At 35.3% G+C, this 23434-nt stretch overlaps 1 protein-coding gene across 1 annotated transcript; it reads left to right on the forward strand.

Annotated features, from left to right (window-relative positions):
• The first annotated feature begins 4951 nt into the window (after positions 1–4951).
• Positions 4952–23085, forward strand: LOC140164561 (uncharacterized). Its single transcript, XM_072187865.1, has 7 exons — positions 4952–5186; positions 16390–16733; positions 17658–17919; positions 18841–18954; positions 20263–20352; positions 20794–20872; positions 21752–23085. Exons 1-7 carry the CDS (start codon positions 5129–5131, stop codon positions 22191–22193), a joined length of 1389 nt encoding a protein of 462 aa, XP_072043966.1. The 5' UTR covers positions 4952–5128; the 3' UTR covers positions 22194–23085.
• Positions 23086–23434: the final 349 nt, after the last annotated feature.

Here is a 23434-nt window from a genome sequence, read left to right on the forward strand (position 1 = left end):
TCAACAAAACCATGATTACAAGCTATTGCAATCTACCGCGACAGCTCGTCTCACACACATAACAAATGCACTATACGATCAAATAGGTTGACGACAACGTTTGATTGAATGCACTGCATTGCGCCATGATTACGGTGAAGGACACCGGTTCAAATCCTTTGTATGGAGCCAATCAATAATTTCACGCACATCCTCTATTATTGCCCAATTATTGCCCGGGATGATTGCACACTGTAAAAGAGCTATTGTTATAATGTTTGACGAAATCGTGTTTAACTATTTGCTTAAGAACGGCACAATGCAGACAAAGCAGACAGATTTACTACATATGTTACATGTATATACATTATAGGGAACGGTGTGCGAGTATTACCTAATTATAATAGGGGCGTATCCAAAAATGAATTCACACCCCTCCTCCACCTTCTCAACATGGTACGTGGAATGTCTGGAATCACACTGACGGCGGAGGAGAATACTAGCTGGTCAGACAGTTTAATTTTATCAAGCAGAAAATACCTAAACAATCACCGTCATTTGATCGATTTACTACAGAATATAATTGATTATTCAAAATATAATTTTAATATTGTAAACATGTTAACTTATATATTTGTGTACTAAAGTATAAGGACACGTGAATAAAATCATGTCGAAGACAAAATGGCCGCTAATCCGCCTATTGTCTAGACTTAAACTACATCTTCCGGTTTGTTACGTAATACTAGGATGCCCATCCCTTTGTATCGATCCCTGGTTCAACATGTTCAAGGATCTCACTCAACAACAATCTTTTCAAAACTGCTTGTACTTCAGTTAAATGAGATGATACTACCTTCTTTGACGACTACAATATTTTGTTACACAATAGAGTATTTTGCATTTATAAAATATATAACAATAGACGTTTTTAATTGCTATGTTAATCAATATAACATGTATAATAGACAGCGCCGGCTGGGATCCATTTCGTGAAGCATCGTGACACTTGCAACGTGCGCTTACGACACGAGGACTCAAAGAACGCAACTTTTCAACCTACGACTAGGTTATTCCACCGCTCATTTTCGCTGAAATTTTAATACAAGCTGTGGTTAATTAATGTTTATCATAACAGAAAAGCATTAGACCGGCGTTTCCTCAAAGCTGTAGATATAACCATTTTTGTTATCGTGACATGCATTTTCTCTCATTTTTTAGGCTACTTCGCGCACCAAAAGCATTCATATTTTCCACAATAATTCAACTTTTACACGTTATTCTTTGCCTTATACTCATGTTTCATATCTTATCTATGGGCTCAATATGGAAATGAAGGGAGAAACGACTCGTGTATTCCATTTTTTTATGTCTTCTGAAAAACCGTATTTGCCACCTGATTTTCAACATTGCGTTACGTAACAGCAGAGGTCACGCCTGTAAAAATTACCGGAAGTGAGCTAAGTTGCTGTCGTACTGAATAGGGTGCTTGCACGGAAGATCATAAGTTCAAATCATCCTCCAGATGGAGGATGATTTGAACTAATGACCATTCGTGCAAGCACTCTATTTGACATAACTTTAGAAATATTTGAATAGGGCAACATGAGTAAATAATAAGAAAACAAACATCACGCCCTCGATGCAACTCGCATGTAATCGAAGGCCATAAAAGATAACCTGATAACAATAGCTTGACAATAGCTATCTATAATCCGTTTCTAGTCCCTTCATACACAGTCCCTGGTCCAATGCATATACTGTGTGTATTGTTCCCGGGTATAGTCAATGCAGTCAAGCAGACATGTATTACATTTTGAAAAGGCTATAGTGTATCACAGGCATGTATTGAATGGCCAGTCATACAGGAATTAATCAACTTGCAGTGACTGGTTCCTTTGTTACCACATGTCAGTCATCTATTGGTTTTTGACCATCGTATCACAGTGATGGCCAATCACAGGCGAAGTAATCAAATAGCAGTGACTGTTGCCTTTGTTACCACATGTCAGTCATCTTGTGATTATTGGACCATGTAAACCTGCAAAAAACGAGCCAAAGTGCAGGCCCTATTCGCTACTTGCACGGTTCCGCCATTATGCACTATGTGCGGGGAGAGCCTCGAACTGGCAGCATACATGAATGGGAATTGAACTAGTCATAACGTTCTGTGTAAGGTTACATAATTCTTCCTTTCATGTATGCTGCCAGTTCGAGGCTCTCCCCACATAGTGCATAATGGCGGAACCGTGCAAGTAGCGAATGGCACTTGCAAGAGTTGGTGTTTTAAGTCATTTTGGGATTCCCCCCAAATTATTGTCAAATACAACGGAGCAGTGTTAAAGAAGCATGTTCCCTGGAGAAAAAGTGATTGGTGAAAGATACACCATTTTGGAGAAAGCAGCGCAACAAGGAGATAAATGTTTGGAGAAAGCAGCGCAAGGAGATCATTGTTTGGAGTAAGCGGCACCATTTTTGTGTGGGGATTTTATGCAAGTGGACAAAGCACTTCGCTGATTATCGCAGGAAAAGTGATTAAGGATGTTTACATCAGCCGTCCAGAACATTGCAAGAACTCTGTTATCTTCAAGAAGAAGAATGCTGGCTAAGTACTAATAAGTTAACATATTATTGTGATTGTGTGATTATTTTTGTTTGTGCATTTGTTGTCATATTTTGTACCAATCATATTTTGGTTTCAATTAAAGACTTAGATTTTGTTAGCTTAATCAAACAGAATATTTGTGTTGTGCATTCGTGTGAGTTCAGGTAAAAGGTGATTTTGGCCTTGAGTCAAGTACGACTCGTAACAAAGGAGACACAGAATAGCTGCAAAGGAAATTAGGATCACGAAATACTATATCCTTAAGGGATCTGGAATGAGCGTTTTGAGCGTTTCGGCAGTATTTTTTTAGGACATGAGAGCACACCAGATATATCGAATTGCATTCTGAATACGCAGAATGTCTTTCTGATATCAAATAATGATTTTTTTTTGAAATTCACGATATAATACAAATTTTATGACAAATTATTAAAATTTGATATTTTTCACATTTTTGATATATAACAGTCCTCGAAGTAAATTTTATAAAGCTAATGACATATTCTTAAAGTGTATGTAGCTGGGATGAAAAGCCGACGATCAATTGAAAATTTTGACCTTTCATATTGAAGATATGGATTTGTTTCCCAAAAAGACCTAATTTTTTTGTGTTTTGGGAAAAAAATCCATATCTTCAATACGAAAGGTCAAAATTTTCAATTGATCGTCGGCTTTTCATTCCTCCTACATACACTTTAAGTATAACTCATCAGATTTATAAAGTTTACTTCGAGTACTGTTAAATATCAACAATATCAATTTTAATCATTTGCCATAAAATGTGTATTACATTGCGAATTTCAAAAAATCAAAATTATTTGATATCAGAAGGACATTCTTCGTATTCGGAATGCAATTCGATATGTCTGATGTGCTCTAATGTCCCACAATAAATACTGTCCAAACGTTCATACCCCATCCCTTAAGGGATCTAAAATGAGCGTTTATTGCGTTTCGACAGTATTTTTTGTGGGACATGAGAGCACCTCAGACCTATCGAATTGCATTCTGAATACGAAGCATGTCTTTCTGATATCAAATAATTTTCATTTTTGAAAATCACAATATAATACAAATTTTATGACAAATTATAAAATTTGATATTTTTCAAATTTTTGATATATAACAGTCCTCGAAGTAAATTATATAAATCTAATGATATATTCTTAAAGTGTATGTAGCAGGAAGGAAAAGCCGACGGTCAATCGAAAATGTTGACCTTTCATATTGAAGATATGGATTTTTCCCCCAAAAGACCTAATTTTTTTTGGAGTTTTGGGAAAAAAAATCCATATCTTCAATACGAAAGGTCAAAATTTTCAATTGATCGTCGGCTTTTCATCCTACCAACATACACTTTAAGTATAAATCATCAGATTTATAAAGTTTACTTCAAGTACTGTTAAATATCAAAATATCAATTTTAATGATTTGCCATAAAATGTGTATTAAATTGCGAATTTCAAAAAATCAAAATTATTTGATATCAGAATGACATTCTTCGTATTCAGAATGCAATTCGATATGTTTGATGTGCTCTAATGTCCCAAAATAAATACTGTCCAAACGTTCATACCCCAGCCCTTAAGTGAACAGGGAAGACCCAAAAATGTTTCCTTCGTCGAAGTAGACTTCTCCGTAGTCCACTTGCCCACTGTGTATACTCCTTTACATTTTCTGATTTGTATTAATTTGTGTACAATCTGATCTTTTCAGTCACCGTACTCCCTCCGTTTGTTAGCTTCCTAAGTGTCGATTTTTTTACTCGGGCTTTCGCGATCAATAAACTAGTAGATTCCAAAATCAGAGTTGTTCAGTATTGAAGTGAGCCAGTATAATTATGCCAAGATATGTTGCATTAAATAACATAGGCATAGGTGTACTAAACATTTACTGTCACTAGTTATGCAAACTTTTTGATGACCATTTACTATTGAATATTTTAATTCTAATAAACATCAGTATAATTTTGAGTTCAAAGGAATGCGTTCATCATGATCAAAAACACGTTTTTATTTATCAAAAATTAACTATGGCATGTAGTCTATCGGCGAAGCAAATACTTATCTCATTCCTCAATTAACGTATACTATTTTTTTTTCATTTTGCCTAATTTACCCAATTATGATTGCTGGCAACTTTTTATTTGCAGTGTATGCCTTAAAATGTATTACATTAAAAAAATTCGGGAATCCCAGAATGAAGTCACTTCTTTTGAATTATTTTTTATTCTCTTTAAAGTTGTTTTTTAATTTGACAAAAAAATTTCAGTTTTTGTTTCAACTTCCTTTTACCTTTGTTTTGTGGTTGCTACATTACTGCACCCAGAATGCGTGAATAGACACAGCCTGCAACCGATATCGAAATAAACGACCTTCAAATTATTGTTTCATTTAAATAAAAACTTGAACTTATACACAAGGAAATAGCTCGATGCATAGATTTGCTAGTACCGGTGATACACGCATGGCACACATAGCACGCTTTAAAGGAAACAATACCATCCATACGTAGCAGATATTGGCATTTAATTGAAGAATCATCATGATGTTGTTCGTAATTTTATTCTCTGTATGCTGCTCGCTTGTTGCGTCAGAAAAAGGTAAGTTCTACCAAATTGTTCTTGTAAAATGTAATTTGATTTAGAAATATGTTATCTCAATCCTCATTACGCTCGTTAAACACCATATTCCTAGTAAGTATGGTGATGTTATTAACGGAATTTTTTCCCTCGAGTACGCGTAATTGTTTGGCTCTCTAGACTTCTTGGTCCAACAACATTAGATTGTTTATTCAAATCCATACTAATGGGTCATCAAGTTTGTAGTTGTAACGGACATAATAAAAATATTAAAAACAATAAATAAGTAATAAATTCAAAAACAGAAATGCATCTGCAAAATGACAAAAATGCAGATACAATTTTTTTGCACTAAACTCATGATGCACGTATCAACAGCAAAATAATATGATTAATAATTGCCCTCGCTTATAAACGTCTTTGAAGACAATTACTACAATATAATACAATACTATAATGAAAACCCAAAAATTATACCATTATGATTTTCGTTTGATATAAGCAAGTTCATCATAATAATGAAAAACATGAAATATATCATTGCAGCGTGATCAGTGTCGTAGTCAGGGACCCCTAAAAATCAAAAGAGAAAATCGATAAAGCAAAAAAAGGGAAAAGGGGAATGAAGGGGAAAAAATGAAATAAGGGGAAGGAAAAAAAGGAAAGAAACGCCCAGAAAATATATTCCTGGTGTATTTCCTGTGTTTCCCGTTTTACACTAATGTTTCGAACACGAATTTTTTTGTTTCCAATGAAGCCCTTTTAAGAAGCCTTTTTTGAACAAGGTCTTTGTAAAAAGATAACGAACTGGTATGCACATCTTCCACAGCCGATGATTATACACCGGGTAAATTTTTCCCCGACCCCTATTACCACCAAAACCGGAAAGAATTATTTTATTCTACTTCCCACCCCTATACCAAGAAAGCTGGCTACAATCCTTTAGCGTTATATGGTTTCACGATGGAGGTTTCACTTCTGGAATCGACATGGTGTAATTTCTGTGTTGAAGAGGTAAAGACTGCGAAAATCACGATTAGGACTGCATTTATTAAAGTAGATGTGATATGAAAATATAACAGCAATTAGACATAAAATACCAGAAATTCGCCATTTAGCGGCAATTCAATCCATGCCCGGTTAATAGGTATTCGACTGATGTCCTGTAATTAAAATATTAACTATTAATATTCTTTATGGCCAGTTAGTTAACCCATTGCGCGATACCTAAATTGGTGCCATCGCGCCAAGCTACAGGTTACAATATCTAACAACACATTACACACCAAAATAGTTATACGCATCTAATATGTACGAATTACGTATTAAACTAATTTCGAGTAAAAATGTAGGATGTATTTTCAAAGGTTATTCTCATTCTATCCATTAAAGTCAATTGTAAGACAAAAATTTATTTCAAAGATCATGAACAATTCGTTTACTTTGGATGGAGGTGCAGAAAATGAAGGCAAATGTAAACGAATGAAGAAATCAATTCTTGTTAATCGGATTAATTCCACGCAACTTGGAGCAACCAACTTTGCGGTCAATACCATAGACCTTTAGTTGGGTTATGATGTTAAACCAAAGATCCTGAAAATAAACCAAAGACATTATTTATTGAAGGTCAATGATTTCCGTTATCTTCCGGTTGGTGAGTGACGTCAACTTGCGGCGTCATTTGGGGATGTAAACCTCGTGATCGTTCTGTGCCAGCAAAGACCAGGCGAGGTTCTTTGGTCCAAGGACAAGCACTAATTAACTCAATCATCCCAGATAAATACGGCACTTACTTAATTAAATAAGTTCTGGTAAGGCACCAGAAACAAAATTAGTTCGATCTTTGGATCGACCGTCGATGCTGCTTCGATGCTTGTTATTAATGAACTATCAACTAATTAATCAGAATTAACGCTAAATTCATATTGGTTAATGTCCCTACAGGTAGGGGAGAGCGGGGAGTGTTCGCCCTATTTTTTTCTGACAGGCCTAGCGAAGTCAATTTTAAGGCTAGGGATGATCTGATTAGCCCACGTGAAAGCCCTATGTCTTAGCTATATAAGACCACAATCCCAGAACTATAGGCCTTACAATAGCAACAGGATAAAGCAAACAAAAAAGTTTTGCAAAGTGGCGAACTTGCCCCATATTGGGGCAGGTTCGCCCATATGGTGGGGTAAGTTCACCCTAATCACAAAAAAGGTTTAAACATTGCGTAACAATAACATATTCAATGCAAACATTCAGCATGAGTATACAGGGCATTCATTCTCTTCTGGGGAATTACTAAATTTGTTGTAGGGGTCGGGTCAGGGTCAAATGTAGGGGTCCAAAGTGAGCTTAAACGTATCATGTTTACAACTTCGGGGGGATTATGGATTAGGACATAAACGGTGGTATAAGTAATACTGATACCACATAACTTTAAAAAACATGCTCTTCAGTAGTTTTCCCTTGTTTAATGGTATAATTATCAATATTTTGCATAATACGCTGATGGGGCAGGTCCGCCCTCCAGTTTGGGGTAAGTCCGCCCGGGGAAGATATAGGGCGAACATGCCCCATCCTCAAAAGGGCGAACGTGCCCCTTGTGCACATTTTTGTATTTTCTTCAGGGTATGCAAATAACAAATCGAATAAGGAGTTTATAACTGCATTAAATCTATAACATATCAAATATATTCCAAATACAGATTTCCATTAAAACCATCTGTATTTATGTATCAATGATAATACAACTTTATTAATGCAAGAAAAAATTACGTTTTGGTGTAATTTTTTTGTTTTGGCTGCAGTTCGATGAACACGTCTCTTTATGTTGCGTAGCTAATATGAGAAGTTTATAATGACCTATGTCACCTAATGTTGCCATCACCAAATTCCCCGATAACCGTAGTGCTGAGAAACAAGGGGTGGGCGAACCTACCCCTAGGGCGAACACTCCCCGCTCTCCCCTACTAATTACTATTTTACCACAATTAACAATAGTAAGTTATTGATTTCATAAATAATGAGGATGGACCAAGCATCGATGGTCGATCGAAAGATCGAACTAATTTGTTTCTATTGCCTAACTACACCACATTTCGCCATAATACATTCTAGAAACGCTTGCTGTTAGAATAAGACAAATTTTAATGCTAATTTATTGCACAGTTTCAGTTTCAGTTTCAGTTTATTTTCACCATACAATATTATACAATCCAAATAATGAAAGAAAACATTGGTGGGGAGACCAAAAAGAGCAAGGCTCGAAATGTATGGTCACCCTAGAAGTTGCAAATGATGATAATTATAGATTACTACCTTAAATAACTACTAAAACATGACAACTACAAACACGGAACAGGACTGGGGAAGTGCAGAACAGGACCGGACAGGACATGTGCAACTAAACACTAAAGTGAAGGCAGTGATGATGGCATACATAGCAAACTTCAAAGTTATAAAATAAAACAAACCAATTAAGTTACTGGTAATATGACAACAGATATGACTTATATTTTCTTTTAAATACATACAGTGATTTGGCATTCTTTAACTCATGTAAAATTGTATTCCAAATCAGAGGACCTTGTCTTCTAATTGTATTTCTTGCTAAATCAGTATTGAAATTATACGGACGATAAAATGAAGATATGCGGGTGGGGTAGCTGTGAAAGGACCTATTTTGAATGAAATAATCGCCAAAATTAACAGGAAGGTTATTGGAAGCATAATTGTGCATAAATGAACAAAGGGTCAATTTGTGGATGTCATAAATAGTCAGAGTATTAAAATTCTTAAATAAAGGTGGAGTATGCTCGAGCCAGTGAGAATTCGAGCAGATCCTCATAATTTTTTTTGTTTTAGATGGATTGAGTGGAGATTGGTGTTATTTGAATCTGCCCAAATTAAATTGCAATAAGATAGGTGGGGTAGCACAAGAGTATTGTATAATGAAAACAATGTTTTGGAAGGGAGAACTTCTTTAAGGCGATACAAGATACCACAATACTTAGATAAAATATTAACAACATTTGAAGTATGTTTTGACCAAGTTAAAGACTCGTCTAAGAGAACTCCAAGGAACTTTGTTTGGGAAACTCTGGAGATTTTGACTCCGTCAATGAAAATATTTAAATCATTATACACACGATTGCTATACCTGTTTTTAAACATAATGTAATTTGTTTTGTCTACATTTAACGACAACTTATTTGATTTAAACCATACAGAAAGCTTATCTAATTCCTGGTTAACAATAGTTATTAAATCAGGGAGGTTAGCATGCGAAACAATAACATTTGTGTCATCTGCATAGGTTACAAAAGCAAGTTTATCAGAAGCAAAAGCAATGTCATTTAGGAAAATGATGAAAAGTAAAGGGCCTAAGACTGAACCCTGGGGCACACCACATGTTATATTACGATATGATGAGTTACATTCATCTAAACAAACATACTGAGTTCTATTGGTAAGGTAACTCTTGAACCACTCGAAGGCACTTCCTCTGATACCATAATGATGTAGTTTATCAAGAAGAATGTGATGATCAATCGTGTCGAAGGCCTTCGAGAGGTCCAAGAAGATGCCCATTGTATGTAATCTTTTATCAAGGTCTGTAGCAATCTTATCATAGGCGGTAATGAGTGCCATGTAAGAGGAGAGCTTTTTTCGGAAACCAAATTGACAATTATGAAGCAAATTATGACATTCAAGAAATGTATACAATCTTTTATGAATAATACTTTCAAAAATTTTGGAAAACACAGGTAAAACAGATATAGGACGATAATTGTTACATAAAGTAGCATCACCAGATTTGTGAATGGGAACGACACGTGCAATTTTAAGTTCATCTGGTACAATACCTGAGCTGATAGACAAATTAAAAACATGACATAAGGGTATTTTAATTAAATCAATGACAATCTTGACAATGTCTGGTTTAACGTCATCAAAACCACTGCTAGTACCAGCTTTAAATGAAGAACAAATATCAACGACTTCCTCAACATCAGTTGGAGATAAGAAAAGAGAGTGCATAGGTGATGGAACTGAATTGAGAAAATCATTGAATTTTGTTGGAGTTGAAGGAATATTACTAGCTAAATTAGGACCAACATTAACAAAGTAATCATTTAAACCATCAGCAATTTGCTGTGAATCGGAAACAATAGAACCATTAATGACAAAAGAATCAGACAAAGGCTTCTTCCTTCTATTACCTAAAAGATCATTCAAGACACCCCAAGTCTTTTTAAGATCACGTTTGTGGACATCAAGTAAGTTACAGTAATACTGCTTTTTAGATGCACGAATAACAGAGGTCAGTTTGTTCTTATAATCTGACAAGGCACGCTTGTTAGAAGCAGTTGGTGATGATCTATACTTTCGGTAGAGTTTGTCCTTTCTGCTGATAGACCTAAGAATTGCCTTGGTGATCCATGGTTTATGGGGGCCGCTTTAGGCCGAGAGATACGTTTGCGCTTAACAGGAAAAGAGCGATTGTACAAATCATTGAATTTTGTAACAAAATTGGAATAGGCTTTCGTAGGTGATGAATCATTCATAATATTATCCCAATCTGTGAGCTGAAGATGATTCTTAAAGCAATTAATATTATCTTGATTAAATGTACGACAATTGATAAATTTAGGACTATGTTTATGTAAATCAATAGCACCAGTAACTTGAAATACGGGATAGTGATCGGTAATGTTATTAACAAAAATACCCGACTTAATCTGCTTACTAAGAACATTTGTGAATATGTTGTCAAGAATACTCGCTGAGTTATTAACAATACGTGTAGGACGATCTATAAGTGGAAACATATCATGAGAATAAAAATTATTGACAAATTCATTAACCTTGTTGTCGGTGTCATAATGAAGAATATCAAGATTGAAGTCACCAGAGATGTAACACAATTTATTTTCAAGTGAAATACGATCGAGACAGTTAGACAAATCAGAATTAAAAGAATCAACATTAGTACGATGGGCACGGTAAACATTACCAACAATGATGTTTTTGGATTGTGGAGAAATGATTTCAACAAAAATGGATTCAGAATGATCAATATCATTACGATCGGCTTGAATCAAATTTAAATCGGGTCTGGCTTTAAAAGATAATGTATTATGAACATAAAGAGCAGCCCCGTCACTTCTCCTACCTTGACGAGGGATACTTATCAAATTATAATTGGAAATGTCAATCAGGTTTGAATGATCCTCCTTGAACCAGGTCTCGGACAGGGCAATAATCGAAAAGGTGAAATTCAAATTTGAAATAAATGCATTGATAAAATCCTGGTTCTTGTTGAAACTACGTACATTTAAATGCAAAATAGAAAACCCAGCTTTAAACGACAAGTTAAAGTCAGATGAAGGATCAAACACATAGTTGCAAGAATTTAAAATGTCAAGGTTTTGAAGGTAATCATGCGATTTGTCATTAATACCAACTTCAAATAAGAAAGGATTGAATTTTAAATCTAACATCTTATTATAATCATAAGAATTATTGAAATAACGAATAGTAAACAGAAATTCACCATCATCAAGAATGTGATTAAATGGGAAAATATCACCAGAGCATTTGTAACAGAACCAATTGTCGTCTTCAAGATTACCATAAACACATCTTTTATGATACATAGCTTTACAGAACTTACATTGAATAGAATTGCAATTCACCTTATAAATACACTTATTACACTCAGCCATCACACTACCAACATATAACAAAGAAACACAAGAAACAAAGAAAAAAAAATAATACACGAAGAAAATCGAAAAATCTAAACAAGAATATGAAATAATAAGAGAATAAATATATGCAAAAAATAAAACTGGGTTGGCGGGTCAGGGACACGGCCAGCACAAAAAAAAAAGTGATTATTTCATAGGGACATATAGAGAACATAAAAGAGATGAATAAAACATGTTAGTGGGAAATGGAAAAGAAACTCAACAAATGGTGATGAAAAATGACTAAACGTACTAAAGGCATTAATTAATGATCATGAAAACATATGTCTCAAGCAAACAATGTGTGAAAAGAGATTTGTTGAGGTAAACCTTGAATAATCCAGGTTGAGTACAGAATCATATTAACATGAGAAGATACTTGATTTAATTTACAACTGCTACGGAACTACTTTGAAAAACAGTGATTATATCGGTGACGAAAATATTGTAGGCACCAGAGGGTTAGACCTCTAACGTTTCTGAAACAGCATGTTAATTAATCATCAAAAAATGAATATTAATATTAATATTAATAGCACTGATATTTAAATATATCGAATTAGAGTCAGATATCCTTTGCAAAAATTTGATGATGATTCAAGTCATATATGAAAGTCATATTGAGCTATTTAGAATGGCACAATAGAGACAGAAGCTCAGTGCAGCATTAATCAGAAACATAGAGATTATTGTCAATAAATAGCTTAATTTCAGTTCCTACTGTCTTGATAACAGCCTTCTTGCCATCCGCGATTGCTTGTCTCTTGATCGGCAAAAGCTGCTGTCTTCGCATCTGCAATTCCCTGGGTAGATGAGGAGATATTCCAAATCTGCCTGCGGATTTCTTCAAACGAGGGGCCAATCGGAGCACATGGTCCCGATCTTTCATCTGAATAAATTTGGCGATGATTGGGTCTGGCTTAGATTGGTCACTGCGCTTAGAGGGGAGACGGTGGCAGTTAGCAAAGAGAGTTGTTTCTGAGTTCTCGTACTTTAACTCATCCTTCAGAAAAAAACGCAATACTGCTTCACAGTCTTCATCGGCTGACCTCTTCTCAATACCGTAAAAGAGGAGATTCGCTTTTTTACTGTACATATCTGCTTCCAGACGTTGCTTTCTCAATTCCGTAATTTCTTTCATTAGCAAGTTGCGAACCCCAGGTACTGTTTCGTCTTTAATTACACGCACTTCGTTGTCAACAAAATCCAGACTCAATTTCAGGTCAGTTACATCAGATTTAATTTCGGCAATCTCTGATTTAATATTCTGAATTTGTTTGGAAATGGAAGCAAAGTTCTGCTTATTCTCCAGTCTCATAGTGTCTAAAAGGGCTTTCAATTCGGGATCCATCACGAAATATAGTTCGTAATCAGCCGAAGAGCAATTGAGTGACCAGCTGGTATAAGGTGCGGTGGAGCGTGGTAAGCACACGTACACTCAAATAAGAACAGTTTATAATCCGCCGAACAGCATGCACGTACACAAATACAATGTAATGGTGAGCACACGGTGAATACGGAAATTGAATGAAGCGGGTAAACACACAGTCTGAGGCCGATGAATATGAGACAAAATCAGTCAAATTTAGCAACGGAAGGCTTTAAAAAGACATACCAAGCAGATGTGAATGGTCAGGAGAGTTCCAATAATCAGATGTAGTAAAAATGTAGCATAAAGAATCCCGTTATCAGTCACATAGCTGGGCCATACACGACGACACAAAATTAAACGTGTGTACTAGTGTCCGCCATCAATCGATCAAAAACACATTCTAGGGAAGCGTGGTTACCTTTTTAAAATAACCGAGTGAGAGGGTTTTAAGAAAATATTTTTCCTGTCAAAACTGAAGCATCCTCTGTATAAAAGAAAATATGAATATTAACTGCACATCATATATAACGATTCGTGATACCCAATTGTGGCACATTTGCTGTCGTTTATGAGGCAGAGAATTTTATTTCAATTTTATATACGCCAAAATATTTTTTAATTGAGCAAGAATAAGGATAGAAAAAACGTTGACAATTCTATGTATAAATAACATTAGACCCGGCAAAAGATTACTGTTTCGTTTTTATGGTAATCTAATCTTTTATTTCCTAAAAAAAAAAATTGGGTCTAATGTCGAATATTCACATACTTGATCAAAACATCGAACGTGTAAACAAGAAAATGGTAGGTTTTCCTCTATAGTATTTTACTGACCATGGAAATGTACTGAGACACAAGCACGTGTCAAAATCGATATAATGTATTGTCCATATAGACGCCCAGTTATCATGCTTATCGTTGGATTTTTGTATAAAACACGCAGTTAACAACAATTGAGCGCTAATAATACACATAAATGTTTTTTTGAAATAAAATTCCAACATATGGTACGTTTTCTGCCTTTGCTTGTCACGTGGTATGCCTATGTTGAAGTTGCGATTATATGTTCAAATAAGTTTCAAATGAATTCCAACCAGACACAAGTGGCCGAGTGGTCTGAGGCGCTGGGTTCATAGTGTTTCCAAAGCAGTCCGCCGCCGTGAGTTCGAACCCCGCCTCCGCCAAACTTTAATGAAGTAAAATTAAAATTAAAATTTTACTTTAAAAAAATTTCATATTGGGGAAATGTGACTGGCAGAATTTATGTATGGCGTGGAGTGGTGTGTTGCCTAACAGATCTAAAAGAAAGGACTTACTCACTCAAAATATTTCAGTTCCAACCAGGAGCCTAGCTTGTTTACTCTGCAATGACTGTAACCAGTGTTTCTAGATGTCGACAGTCCTTGGTGGCTGTGATGAAGTCGCCACTTCTTTAGGTTGCCGTTTTGAGATGATCTGGTCCAATTTGTATGCCCTCCCGTCCTTGTTCCTAGTATGTTTGCCCTTGCTCCTGATCCAAATGGCTTCTTTTAGCCAACGCGTGGTTAAGCCAACACGAAGTTGAAAACACACATATAATAACCGATATTTTAACATAACAAGCGACACATAACAAATGACACTTGCATGATTGTTCCTTATGAATAGAGGAAGAATTTGAGGCAACTGTATGGTACAACCGGATGAAGTTGATTTTGTATAGTTAACAGTTCTAAAGCTAATGTAAAGTTATGTTGACAGTCTCGCGAATATTATTCGTTTTACCTGTACGCCATCATACACTCATGCGCCCACCTCAGTACGGAAGAAAGATATGAAGTATATTAGCCAACTCAAATTTGGCACTTTAACTCCAGTCAATGTTATTGAAATAACAGAGGGGTGAGTGCTGATGTTTGAATAAATAATTGAGAACAACTCTTAAAAGAGGTATACACCACATTTCGCCATACTGCATTTTAGAAACGCTTGCTGTTAAAATAAGAAACATTTTAATTGTAATTATTGCACAGGTCACGGCAGCCCTGTGACCTTTCCGGAAAAAGCCGAGTGGCAGGTTTTTCAAATAAATATTTTCTGTGTAAAAACTGTACCATCAGATAGGTAATGGAATATATGAATATTAACTGTACATCTATCATAGCAATTTTGATAACAACTTGCGTCACAATTGATCTAGTATAGAAGGTAGAGAATTTATTTCAATCTTATATACGCCATTTTTTTTGGAATTAACTGAAAATAAATTCTGTAAAAACGGTATTTTTTAAATGTAGAATTGACATTAGACCCCACAAAAGATTACCGCTTTGTTGTTATGATTATCTAATCTTTTAATTTCGTAAATAAAATTAGGGGTCTAATGTGGATTCTGGATGCAAACTGGAACAATCCAATGCCTTGTCAAAAGCATTCACTTCAAAATGGACTTCGGATGCAGTTCGTAATACAACTTCCGCCAAGAGCACGTGGCCGAAGATCAAAATCGATTTTATGTATTGTGTATGTATCATAGGACGCTCGTATTAATTGTCTCTATGCGCTTGAGAATTCAACAATATAAATAATGGTAGCCCTATTATAATACACATTAATGTTTTAAGCAGATAAAATTCCAAAATATAATACGTTTTCTGCCTTTGCTTGTCACGTGGTAGGCCTATGTTGAAGTTGCGATTATATTTTTAAATAAGTTTCAAATGAATAACAACAAGACAAGAGGCCGAGTGGTCTAAGGCGCTAGGCTCATAGAGTACTAAGCGGTGCGCCGTGAGTTCGAACCCCGCCTCTGCCAAACTTTAAAAGAAGTACATTAAAATTTTCCTTTTTTTAAATTTCATATTTGGGAAATGTGACTGGGAGAATTTATGTATGGCGTGGAGTGATGTAAAAGAGGTATTAGATTTACTCATTCATGCATAATCGGATAACTCGCCAAGATACATGCGTGGCAAATTGGATAGTAGTTTGTATATGCCTTGTTGGTGGCATGATTCAAATAAGAATACTTACAATAGGAAAATCAAATAAAAAGTGTAACATCTTTCAATAAACTTGAAAAGAATGCATACGTGATCTATTCAAAGAATCACAAATCAACATTGTTTTACAGTACTGTGTGAATCCGGAGTCCTTGGTATGGAAGACGGCACAATAACGAATGACCAAATCACAGCTTCTTCATATCATATCGTAGAACATAGTCAAATAAGCTTTCCTCCAAGGAAAGCTCGACCAAGTGATAATTCATATTGGCGTCCACGTGAGAATACTTTACATATGTTACAAGACCAATGGATTCAAGTAGACTTCTTAGAAACCGTTATCATCACAGGAATTCAGACACAAGGTAGCGATAGTTCGAGCAACGCGAGATGGATAAGTAAACTGCAAGTCCAGACAGGGAATTCTACAGACAACCTGATAAGTATTACGGACCTCCTCGGCAATCTTCGGGTGAGAATCTAAAAAAACTAATAATTATCTAGGACCCATTTTTTTACTTTTTTGAATTTTGAGAAATTTCCACCAAAAATGGCCGAAAAAATGGCCGCCCAAATTTAATTTTTGATGAAGTTGGTCACAATTAAAAGACTGAAATAAAAAACAGGTCCTAGATATTTTTATCTAGTTTTCAGAAATTGACAAAAAAATTATGGTCCGCAAAAAATTTGGGCCAAACAACTCGTTTTGGAGATTTTATCAAAAAATGAGCATTTGACCCAAATTTGACCTCACAGATGAATTCATCAAGTCTTTGCCATTCTATATACGCGTATGTATACTTTTATGTACTTTAGATCAACAAATTAACAGTTATGAGGCCAAAAAGTGGCCATAATTCCATGGTTAAGGGATCGGATAACAACGTTTGCACAGTGTTTGTTGTGGCACATGAGAGCAAATCAGACATGTCGCATTGCATTTTGAATACGAGGAATGTCCTTCTGATAAAATTTTGACTTTTTGAAATTGGCGGTATAATACACATTTTATGGCAAATGATTAAAAATTTACATTATTTTTCATATTTAACAGTCCTCGAAGTAAAATGTATAAATCTAATGATATGTAATTAAAGTATTTGTAGCTAGGAAGAAAAGCCGACAATCATTTGAAAATTTTGGCCTTTCGTATTGAAGACACACTTTTTCCCCAAAAGATCATTTGCCATAAAATTTGTATTATATTGCGAATTTTAAAGACTTATTTGATATCAGAAGGACATTCTTCGTATTTAGAACGCTATTCGATATGTCTGATGTACTCCCAGGCCCCACAAAAAAATAATATATGTAGTACAGTAATTATATACTGTGTTTTAAAACAGTTAGTTATTTTTAATGTAATTAACATCCATACCAACATTCATTCCTACAGAAATTTTCAGCAAATACAAATCAAGGCGAATCTGTTAACATAACGCTTCCTGAGCCAATCAGTACCCAGTATTTACGCATCGTTCCAACAGAATGTAAAAACAGATGTGGACTTAATTTTGAAGTATTTGGTTGCCGATTGGTTAATGAATGTGAAGAGGACATGGATACATGTGGCACCAATGCTGATTGTCACGACCGAGATAATGGATACGAATGTACATGTAAACCTGGATTCATGGGAAACGGTTTTCAATGTGAAGGTAATAAAAAGTACGAAATTGTACGATGACTTACGGCCGAGAATAGTTTTATAAGTGTGTTTTTGAATATAAGTAATTATTTCGTAAGGCATAAAAAGAGCAAAATGGAAAGCAAACCATATCCATAGTCACTAGCTCCCGGTAAACATACCAAAGCTGATTTAGCATTGTTATATAAGTTGCCATCCATGTCTCAGACAAGTGCTTGTAAACCTAATAAAGTATACAATAACACTTAAATACATCAAGAAACAGTGTAAGGAATGGAAATCATTAACAAGTTTCTTTGCAAAAGAAAATTTTTGTGTCTCTCTGTTAGAGGGATGGTATATAGCAATAATATAATAATTGATTAGTTTGACTAAACCGTGTAATTAAGTATAACTGAATGAGAGATGTCATTTATATTAGTGTGATAGTATTATAGTTTAAGGGTATCCGAATAATCAACCATTTTAAAGCGACTTTAAGTCTCTTTGAAAGTAGTCATGATCCTGTGACCTGCCGTTAGAATAGCCAGTGGTGAGAGAACATGGAACCCCCTAAAAGATCCACTTTGTTAAAAGCAAATTTCAAAAAGTGGAATTGGATTAATGACCTGTAACCTAGATGAAATTCGTTGTTTTCACATGCCGCGAAATTCGGTCATAAAGTGAGTGGAAGATTTTATTTCTTCCCGTATTTCTCTTCATCAAAAATCAGTTTCAGCTGGAATGGGTGTTGATAATCTTTTCTTGAATAACCAATTAACATGACCATAGCATAAAATGTACATTATTGTTTACTATATGGTATTTTTTGCATATGAGTTTAAAGGTTTCTAGGGATCCAAGTAATGGTTCAAGAAATGGTTCGAAGCTTTTCCTTTTAAGATTCACAATAATCGTGAAATGTATGAATATGTCTTTGTGTTATTTACAGACATCAATGAATGTGCTTCATCACCTTGTCTGAACGGTGGCACCTGTGTGCATGACGTTGATGGTTATAAGTGCAGTTGTGCTGATGGATACATGGGTAACTTGTGCGAAACAAGTATGTAATCTTGTTGAAAATGATTGTCACTTAAAGCCATATTATAACATTTGCTATTGAGGACGCCCTCACTGATTTTTTAAAATTCATTTTTTTACACGATTATATTGTACTTTATTAAACCAATATACCCTGCAAAAATCAAGACTCTAGGTGCTGTAGTTTTGTGAAAATCCGAGATTTTGAATAAAGCGCCGGAACCGGCGTCTTATTATTACGATGGAATTATTAGTCGAACGCATACACGATGTTCATAACGCACAGTCATGACAGTACGTTACACGGCGTGCGGGACGGTGATCTACACAACAAAGGGTCGTACCACAACATGACCGAAGGAGTGGTACGTATTGGCGACATACGCGCTGGTAGTAAATTCCAATTTTCTTTGCTTTGCCTTAGTTGTTCGGCTCAAAAATAAAAGGGGATATATCTGACAGTAAAAACTAACATTTTATGTCAAAGAAATGCTAATCTATTTTGTATGATAATGTTATAATATTGCTTTAAGTTAAAAGTAGAGTTAATCAATATCAACTGACTTGCTTTAGGTACGGTTACCTTTGCGGACCTGTACGGACAAAAGTGTATTGATAATAATTTGTCCTGAACCACACTAGGGCCAACGTGTTGTGTCCATGTGCAAAACACTTTATGTCGTTTGTTCCACTCCACCTAGGTGTAAAATAGGGAGTTGTTAGGGGTTATTGACTGCCAAATTGTGCAATATACCCTAGTGGCAGCGGAATGATGTAAAGCGCTTTGATATCCGTTTCGCTACTGATCTAAGGCACTATATAAATGCGGCGCGCCATAAATGCCTACATTCATTTTATCTTTTTTATTTGCATTAAAGCATGTGAAGCAATATTGATAACACTGCACAAAAAGGCTAAGATAGGGCGCATAGCTTACCTTTTACAATGAGTGCATACATATTATCGCCAACCCTAAGTTACAAGTAAAAATTCCAATATGTTTTTATCTCTCATAATTAACCAGTCAACTTAATCCTATAATTTGGTTCATCTCAAGTTTGGTAGTGACGGATGCGCGTATTTCTCGTGCCTCAGTATCAAATCGCGCGCGTAAAGTTAAACGCCCTATGTGTGCACGCACGCGTACATGAGCGTTTTGTTGGCATGATTGCAGCGCAACCACGAAGAAGCATTGACGTCACTACCAAACTTGAGGTGACCCAAATTATAGAGAGTCTGTACGATGCAACGCAACGTTCTTGTGTTCAGTGCGTTATAACCATATTATAATCATGCTAATACTAGTATGTCTTTATAATTGTGTCAATAGGTATCGACAAATGTGTTTCGTCCTCTTGTATAACCAACGAAACGCAAGAAAATACAGGCAAACAATTGAGGAAGAATACTAGTGCCCCAGGTAAAAATACTAGACTTTTTGTTTGTTTGTTTGTTTGTTTGGAAAAATTATAATTAAAAAAATAATGGAATTTGGTATCTATTTATAGATGTGCATTTAGAAGATCTGGGGGGGGGGGGCAGTAAAAGTGGAATTATCTCTCTGAACAATCAAGTCTATTGGTTACAATCATCGACTATCATCAAATTGTCAATGTGCATGCATGACCCAGCAAACACAAAACGTTTTACGGAAAACACTTAAATGTAGGGTTATATAAAGCGTATAAAAACCTTTTAATAACTTTCAAAAAACATTTTTGAACACTTGATGCAAAACATTCTAAAAGAATGTTATTTGAGGGTTGACAAAATATTTAAAAACGCTTTATGATCTTTGAAATAAACGTTTTAAGTACATTTTTGTGTTTGCTGGGAATTCAAGTTATCGTCTTTTTTGCAGGTATCGTAGCGGGAGGTGTCATTGGTGGCATTGTTCTGATGATAATGACAGCGAAAATGATTGTGTATCTTATTAAAAGGCGAGTATTTATGTAGTACTTGACTACTTCGTCGATGATAATGATGAGAATGATAATTATGATGATACCTTAATTAAATAAGAATTAAAATATGACTAATTAATTCATTTGTTTGTTTATTAAGGGGTACTACACCCCTGGCCAATTTTGTGCCTATTTTTGAATTTTTCTCAAAAATTATAGCGCATTGGTGACAAGTAAGATATGTCTATTATAGGGGCAAGGTAGTAGTCCTTGCCCCTATAATATACATATCTTACTTGTCCCCAATGCGCTATAATTTTTGAGAAAAATTCAAAAATAGGCACAAAATTAGGCAGGGGTGTAGTACCCCCTTAAGGTGACCGTGCACTCTCAAAATTGCATGAATTAAAAGAGACGTAGCTTCTTAATTATTCATGCAAGGTTCGTGCAAGTATACATTTTGGAAAGGAAACCAGCCATGGTATCTAGATATAAACGCAGATTTGGGATAAAAAGACAAAAATTAATAAAACACATAAAAGCCACATTTAAAAAAAAAATTTCCCTTTTCAATGGCGTGTTCCAAATAATTTTAAACAAGAAATGTGTTTTGGTTTTGATATTGTCTCCAAATTATTTTGTTTTACACCAAATATGTGTTGTTATCTAGATTTCGTAACTAATTTCCTTTCCAAAGATACTTTTATATGACATGAATAATTAAAAAGTGATAGCATGCACTTTTAATTAATGTATTTTTGACAGTGTACAGTCCCCTCAAGCGATCATTCCATAACCAATTTTATATTAAAAGTATAAATTTCTTGTACACTATACCAGCAATTGTGCAATACATATATCCCCGACAATACTTGAAAATTATTCCTTGAATTTATCATATATCATCCTCAACAGGCACAGAAAGCATGCTACGTCTTCCAAAAACCCCAGGCGTGATTTTGACGATCAGTATGACATCCCCCAACAAGGAAATGAGGTAGCACTTACAAACCGTGAATCGGCTAGATATATCACACAGGATAAGCAATCATCTACACCAGGCTCCCCACCAAAGTCATATGAAGATATTGATGGTGTGTACCATGATATACAAGAGCAAAATAAGGATAATCTGTATTCAGATGTTGATGAAAATACGAAGAAACAAGATAACTCATACTCAGAAGTAGACGAATGTCGGGTGGTTAATACAAGCGACGATAAAAGCAAGCAGAATGCTGTTAAAGATAATAACGAAGAAAGCGGCTGGATGGACAATTCAGTTTATGCAACTTCTGACGATAATAATGGTGAAACTACTGAAGGTTGGGCGGAAAATACTATTTATGGCGATTAGAAAATAATGACGTTTGAACTATCTATGTCAATTATGAGTGAAATTTAGATATTGGTGGTAACAATAACACGTGACAATGATCTGTTGGCATATTTGCAATGTTTTTCCCCTCTCAGAATAGGGGTCAACCTTCCAAATATCGTTGAACATTATAACAGTAAATAAAATGGTTCTCTTACGGGTTGAGAGCATAATAATTTTTCTCAAAAAGTAAAAATCGTAGTTTAACAAACAACGTTTAAAATTAATGCCATTATGGGACAAGGGTTAATGATTGTATAATTATGATAGGTCTGACACCAATTTGAACATATGTTGGGATGTCCAAAGTTCATAGTCATTTAGGCAATCGCTCTTGTTTACAGATCCAATGAAAAATTATAATGAGATCTGTATACAGTTATAGACCTACTGATTCGTAGTAAGGACCATTCCGCGACTTTAATAAAATACGGGTCTCGTGGTTGGACGGACTTCAATGATTCGACGGAATTCGTGAGAACATGACTTTTAAAAAATTGTGCCTTCGGGTGAGAGCCAAACAGTCACACAGAAGTCTCAAACATTTGGGGCTATTTTAGGAGGAAATTGTCACTGCATGCTTACAAACGAAAAATTTCCGGACCTTGTAAAAAGCGTTTGGGGAGTTTGATACTAACACGACTAAGGTATAATTTTATGCCCTAAAAAGAGGGCGCAATGAGGGGCCTCTTTTTTTTGGGACACCCTGTATCATACTATAATAGCTATACTATTGATTGGAAATGTACAGAACACTAGAGCACGTTTAAAATGATATCAGAAAATAGTCGGTGGCAGATGTTGAAACATACCGAAGATAAGCGAAGAATCATCATGTTTGGCATCGTTTTAGTCGATGCATCTTGCTTATTAGATGTAACAGAAGGAGGTTAGTGTTACCTTGTTGTATTTTATAAACTGTAAATTTTTAGTCTCATAAACATGAATAAAAATGCTCCGTTTAAGTCATTCAATTTCATAGTACATATTAACCATAACCCTGAAACTAGTCAGCCTGTAAATAATGGTTTGAAAAGAAAAGAACAACTCATCATCGTGGCCAGTTGAGGCCAATTGGAGCAATTTTAGAATTTGACCCCAGGAGACCTTTGACTTCAAATGATAGCCACTACTAACAGCTACATGCCGGTTAACTGTTGATATTAATGCACGAACTGAGTCCACTAGTATAGCAGAAAAGGGTGATTTCTACGGCTCCT

The sequence above is a fragment of the Amphiura filiformis genome, chromosome 11, assembly GCF_039555335.1.
Source record: "Amphiura filiformis chromosome 11, Afil_fr2py, whole genome shotgun sequence".
In the NCBI taxonomy this organism is placed as follows: Eukaryota; Metazoa; Echinodermata; class Ophiuroidea; order Amphilepidida; family Amphiuridae; genus Amphiura; species Amphiura filiformis.

Coding starts and splice junctions, on each gene's coding strand:
- LOC140164561 (XM_072187865.1), top strand. CDS start 5,129: ATGATGTTGTTCGTAATTTTATTCTCTGTATGCTGCTCGCTTGTTGCG. Junction 16,734..17,657: donor ACCTCCTCGGCAATCTTCGG/GTGAGAATCTAA, acceptor TCATTCCTACAG/AAATTTTCAGCAAATACAAA. Junction 18,955..20,262: donor GGGTAACTTGTGCGAAACAA/GTATGTAATCTT, acceptor TTGTGTCAATAG/GTATCGACAAATGTGTTTCG.